At 43.6% G+C, this 6,578-nt stretch overlaps 1 protein-coding gene across 3 annotated transcripts in view; it reads left to right on the top strand.

Moving 5' to 3' along the window:
* Positions 1–2,075: 2,075 nt before the first annotated feature.
* Positions 2,076–6,578, top strand: part of csf1ra (colony stimulating factor 1 receptor, a) — a 27,999-nt gene continuing 23,496 nt past the window's right edge. For all 3 annotated transcript variants that reach the window (XR_007195719.1, XM_048263450.1, XM_048263448.1), the window contains exons 1-4: positions 2,076–2,207; positions 5,226–5,507; positions 5,734–6,024; positions 6,244–6,380. Coding sequence is in view for 2 of the 3 variants with exons in the window: in XM_048263450.1 (XP_048119407.1) it covers positions 2,159–2,207; positions 5,226–5,507; positions 5,734–6,024; positions 6,244–6,380 (759 nt within the window). In the remaining variant the exon portion in view is untranslated. The remainder of the gene's footprint in view (positions 2,208–5,225; positions 5,508–5,733; positions 6,025–6,243; positions 6,381–6,578) is intronic.

The following is a 6,578-nucleotide window of genomic DNA, read 5'->3' as shown; positions in this document are numbered from 1 at the left end:
CTGGTGTGTACACTGACATTTTCAACCTGTCACTATCCCAGGCTGTAGTCCCCCATATTTTCAAGTCCTCCACCATCATACCCGTCCCCAAAAGACCAGACGCATCCACCCTCAATGACTTCAGGCCAGTGGCACTCACACCAGTCGCCATGAAGTGCCTTGAAAAACTAGTTCTCACACACATCAACTATACAGTTCCGGATACCGTCGACCCCCTACAGTTTGCCTACCGACCCAATCGATCAGTGGATGATGCGGTATCAATAGCCCTACACCACATCCTGCAACATCTGGAAGGTAGCAGAACGTATGCCAGGATGCTTTTCCTGGACTACAGTTCTGCCTTTAACACCATCCGCCCGGGCAAGCTGATCAAGAAGCTGACAGACCTGGGTGTCCCAACTCCCACCTGTAACTGGATTCTGGACTTGAGAATGGGAGGACTGCTATCTGCTGGGCTCACAGTCAGCAAAGGATCCCCACAGGGCTGCTGCCTCAGCCCCAAACTCTTCACTCTGTACACCCACGACTGTGTCTCCACCCAGGACAACACCATCATTATCAAATACGCTGATGACACCACCATCCTGGGGCTTATCAAGGGGGGGTGAGTCAGGGTACAGGTCGCTGGTCAACAACATCCTGGTCTACGGAGAGGAGAATGACCTTGTCCTAAACACTGACAAGACCAAAGAAATAGCACTGGATTTCAGGAAGAAACCTCCCCCTCTACAGCCTCTTATCATCAAAGGGACTGAGGTGGAGAGGGCTGACAGCTACAGATTCCTAGGACTGCAGGTTACATCTGACCTAAGCTGGACTCATAACACCACAGCCACAGTTAAAAAAGCCCAGCAAAGGCTCTATTTCATCAGGCTGCTCAGGAAAGCTGGTCTGAACCACCGCTCCCTCACCCAGGCCTACAGAGGACTGGTAGAGAGCATCCTCACCACAGGCATCACCGTCTGGTATGGTACCACCACACAGGCAGAGAGGAAGGCTCTGCAAAGAGTCATAAAGACGGCAGAGAGGATCATTGGAACAACACTTCCCTCCATGGACTCTATGTTTGTGCAGCGCTGTCAGAAAAGAGCAGAGAGAATCATCAGAGACTCACTCCACCCAGCTCACTCTGTTCAGACACTGAACACTGCACATACAACCTGAGACACAGCAGAGCAGACAGCATCATCACCCATAGAACACGTTTTTTCAATAGCTTCTTCCCTGCCACAGTCAGACTGATGGCGAAACAAAACTATTGAATATGTTAAAATAACTCACACTACCTCACTCAAACTGACATGTGCAATATGTAACATCTGTTTAACAGGATTATGTGTCTTAATTAGTACTTGTATTTATTTGTGTAAATGTTTTTTCTATAAGCCTATATTTATGAATGTATTGATCTTTTTAATATAGTGTTTTTACCCCATAGTGTTGACTCTGAGAGCACCGCACAAAAATTTCAATGTGTCTGAACTGCTAGTTTGTGCACAAATGGCAAATAAAGAACCTTGAACCTTGAACCATGTTAGGCATGGTATGTGATGATATGGAGATTTTTTAATTCCTTAAAGGTTGTATTTTGTCTTCATTTTTTGAATTAAGGCATTTTTTTATTCCTCTTTTTAATAAACTTTAGCATGGGTGTGTACTTTAGCATGGGTGTGTAGTGTACTTTAGCATTGGTGTGTACTTTAGCATGTGTGTGTACTTTAGCATGGGTGTGTACTTTAGCATGGGTGTGAATTTTAGGATGGTTGTGTACAGGGTGTGTAAACTTATGAGCACAACTCATAAGTTTATATATACTATATGTATATATACTCATATGTGTGTGTGTGTGCGTGCGTGCGTGTGTGTGTGTGTTTGCGTGGTTGTGCATCTCCTCACGTCTGTCTGTCTTCTTGTCTCCAGGTCTGAGTCATCAGTGTGGAGTTCCTGCTGCTGTGGAAAAGAGAAGTGTGTGTGTGTGTGTGTGTGTATGTGTGTGCTGAGATGTGTGTGCGTCCTTCATGAACTGAAGGAAGAATCACTCTTCTCACTCTTCTATGAGACCTGACAACACACACTTCTGCCATCCTTCTGATAAAAATCGACCCTCAGACAGACAGACACACACACACACACACACGCACGCAAAAAGGACGGGATGCTTTACCTGCTACTGATGATGGCCGTTGTGCCATGCTTTACACAAGGTAAGATTTCAGAGCACCTCAGACACACACAGCCACACACACACATCCACACTGAAAGGTACACACAGACACACAGACATTTACAGGCACACACACACACTCTTTCGTACACACTCACACTCATATACTGTACTCATAAATTATGTAGTACACTCAGAATGACACAAGCTTTGACTTTGGTCCCTGGAATCTCTGAGCTGTGTGTGTGAGCGATGTGTGTAAGCGGGCAGGCCGACATCTGACCCCGGGGCAGAAACAAATTTAGCCCCAAAAACCTTCAACAGAACACTAAGAGGCAATGCTAAAAGTCAGCTAGCCTGCAATGTATCTTGATACTGGATTAAGCAACACTGAGCTGTTGGGGCAGGTTCAGAAATAAGGTGCTAAAAGCTAGCTAGCGTGTTGGACTGTAAACTAGCTAATGTTCAGGTGTTAGACTGTAAACTAGCTAGTGTGGAGTTCAGGTGTGTTGGATTGTAAACTAACTAGTGTTCAGGTGTGTTAGACTGTAAACTAGCTAGTGTGAGGTTCAGGTGTGTTTACCTGTAAACTAGCTAGTGTGGAGTTCAGGTGTGTTTACCTGTAAACTAGCTAGTGTTCAGAGGTCTCTCATCTTTTGTTCATAATCTTTGTAGTTTTACATTTGTACAGGAAGGTTCAGTTTGTTTATAAGCTTAGTGAGTTTGTTTGCATTGTTTAGCTATAATATTATGACTTGGTAATAGGATACTGGCTGGTTTGACTACTTCCCAGCTATAACATTAAGCACACTATGGCTGGGTAATACTAGTTAGCTATAACATTAAGCACACTATGGCTGGCTAATACTAGTTAGCTATATAACATTAAGCACACTATGGCTGGCTAATACATTAAACACACTATGGCTGGCTACTACTAGTTAGCTATAACATTAAACACACAATGGCTGGCTAATACTAGTTAGCTATAACATTAAGCACACTATGGCTGGCTAATACTAGTTAGTTCCACCATCTCCCAGCTATAACATTAAATATACTATGGCTGGCTAATATTCTCTTTGTCCTCTCATGAATTGGACAAAGGCTTCATCTAATTTTACCTTAATAAGCTTTTATTGTTTTCAAATGTTAATTTACATAATGTGTGTTTATTGTTTTCAAATGTTCATTTACATAATGTGTGTTTATTGCATTCGGTGTATAATTCCCTTTCAGTTCTGTTCTTTATAGAGGTGAAGACCTCAAAGAGGGTTTCACAAGTAAGGCCTTGAATGTGTTTTAGGCCACAGTGTCTAACCTGTGGTCATGGCAGCAGTGTGTGTGTGTGTGTGTGTGTAACCTGTGGCCATGTCAGCAAAGTTGCTGACCAGTCATTCTCACTTCTCCATAAAGAAAAAAAACAAGAATATGAAACTCTGCTGAGAGTCATTTTTATGTGTGTGTGTGTGTGTGTGTGTGTGTGTGTGTGTGTGTTTCTTTCATTATTTGTTCCACTATCACCAGAAAAAAACTCCAAACATGGTATTACTGCGGAGTAGAAACACAGCAAGGCTTTTCTCAGAAACAAACAAATACACACACACACACACTCTTCTGCCCTCTGTCCTATTTTCGTCTACTTGATATTCATTTCTATACAAACCAAGATGGCGGATTCCTAAAGACACGCACACCATAAGGGTATCTAAGCTGTTTGTGTTTGATTTGATTTTGCGACGAGAATTCTCGATCTAACCGTTGATGTGCCGAGTGAGTGGGCAGAAATAGGTCACCCACCAGCCCAGCACCAAACTACGAGCGCGGTAAAAAAAAATAGTATATTTTAGGCAGTAAAAGGTCCCGTTAAGAACCAAACCAGATTTGTTTCAAATCTACACACTTATGGCTACTGAAACATGTGAGGTTTATTAATCAAACAAAATGTTATTTTCAAATTAAAGGGGCAGACATTTTTAATAATTGTTTTAACTGTAAATATAGGCATTTTTCCAAGTACCTAGTTGTCATAGACATTCTCTGACTTACAAATGTCAACACACTTTCTTTTTATTTAAATTTAGTGTATTCCCTTGTCTTTCCGATGTTGAAAAATGACTAGAGGATTTAGACTCTTTGTGACTTTATTTTTAGACCATAGTAAAAGTCATGAACTACTTCTGAAAGTTCACAGAAACCTTAGATAGGAAAATGCTTCTGTTAGGTTTTGTTTATAAGATTTTACAGGGGTGCCAATAATTGTGAGCAACGTGTTTTAGTTAAAAATTGTTATTTCATGATTTTCCTTTTTCTCAAAATAAATTTTCTTCCCTTCAAGGTTGGATTTTTCCTAATTTTTTCATTGTGAGATTATAATAAATCACCAACAGATTATTTTTTATACAGGTTTTTAGTCAACTTTAGCAGAGGTGCCAATAATTCTGGAGGGTACTGTACATTATGTAAGGGATAACGGCCGCCGAGGTGTCCTGTTATACGAAATTAATGGACGAGGGCGAGAGAGGCAAAGAAAGTTGAAAATTGCCTCCGCCCAAGTCCATTAATTCTGTATAACAGGACACCTTGAAGGCCGTTATCCCGCTTATCACCCGGTTACCCCTATAGGCAATAGTCATGCCTTTATAGCACACAAAGGAAACAAGCGGTTCCGTTTAAAAAGAAGCCGACTTGTACAACTTTCTTTGGCCCAATAACAGCGATCGCACGGACAGTTAGCTTGTTTACTGTTGTTGCGAAGCCTACTTTCAGGCTCAACCGTCGTCCTACTATGGTTGTTATAGTTACCATTCATAAGCATTGATATGGAACAGTGATGAAACTTTTTTTACCAGATCTACTTCATAGGTGTCCTGTTATTCAGAATTAATAGCCACCCCACCAGCCAATCAGAAAAGAGTATTTCTTCTCTCCGGGTGATAATTATGTATTAATGGCTTAATGGTTGTCTAAAATAAAGTGTTATTGTCATTTGTTTCCTGTTTTTGTGTGCATATCTTTATGTGTGTGTGCTTGTGTGTGTATGTGTGTGTGTGTATAGACATTAGGCCTCCTGTAATCCAGCAGAAGTCAGTCGTGATCAATGAGTCGGACATCGTCCTGAACCTCGGCTCCCCTCTGGAGCTGCAGTGCCACGGTGATGCTCCGGTCGCCTGGCAACCCCGACTGGCCAAACACAAGAAGCACATCAGCAAGGGCAACGGTAGAACTAAGACATTCCGTGTGGCGCGAGCCGAGGCAGAACACACAGGAACGTACAAGTGTGTGTACACCAACGCCAGTCTCACACACCTCTACTCCACCGTCCATGTGTATGTGAGAGGTGAGTGTGTGTGGAGTTCATAAACACACACACGTACACACACACACACACAAACAAACAAATACACACACACACACACACACACACACTGACAAACACAACACACACATACACACACACACACACACACTGTTTCAGACCATGGTGGTGTTTGTGGTGTACACTGGAACACACGCACACACACACACACACACACACACACTGAAGCTGTCTGTCTCTCCATCAGACCCTGCGGTGGCGTTCGTGGTGTCCAGCGGCGCTCTGCGTCTTGTGCGTAAGGAGGGCGGTTCCTGCGTTCTGCCATGCCTCATCACTGACCCCGCCCTGGCCCCCGTCACGCTGCGATTGGCTAATGGCTCGGCCCCGCCCCCCGACCTCAACTTCACCTCCGACCCCCACAGAGGGGTCACGCTCATCCAGCTGCGTCACGGCCACACAGGCGACTACGTCTGTGCTGCCCACGCCAGAGGCCATCAGGAGATCTTCTCCAGAATATTCAGCCTCAACGTCATCCAGAGTAAGGACACGCGCTGTGTGTGTGAGTGTGTGTGTGTGTGAGTGTGTGTGTGTGAGAGAAAGAGAGAGAGTAAGTGAAAAGTGTATGTTTCTGTACCATACACTGTATGCACTGCACCATGTAATGCCGTTATAAAACATCAAACTCTGTCAGCTAACTTACTACCTGTGTGTGTGTGTGTGTGTGTTACTTATTCAATGCCCTCCATGTGGTTTCCAGGGTTACAGGCTCCACCCTACGTGTTCCTGAAGCAGACGGAGTATGTGCGCATCGTGGGGGAGGAGCTTAAGATCAGCTGCACCACCCACAACCCCAACTTCTACTACAACGTCACCTGGATACACAACTGCTCACACGTAAGAACAACTGCTCACAGAATCCTGGCTCTGCGCCAAAATGCGAGGGGTGGGGCCTGACGTGAGCTGTTATTGGATCAGTCGAGTGTCAATATGGAAATGTAACCAATGGGCCTCTGATTGTCCTTCCTTTGGGCGATCGTTGGCCAAAATGATTCAATTATATATATATATATATATATATATATATATATATAT

The sequence above is a fragment of the Alosa alosa genome, chromosome 14 (genome assembly GCF_017589495.1).
Source record: "Alosa alosa isolate M-15738 ecotype Scorff River chromosome 14, AALO_Geno_1.1, whole genome shotgun sequence".
Taxonomy (NCBI): Eukaryota; Metazoa; Chordata; class Actinopteri; order Clupeiformes; family Clupeidae; genus Alosa; species Alosa alosa.
Note: the sequence above shows the minus strand (reverse complement) of the source record. Positions and strands in the feature narration are given on the sequence as shown.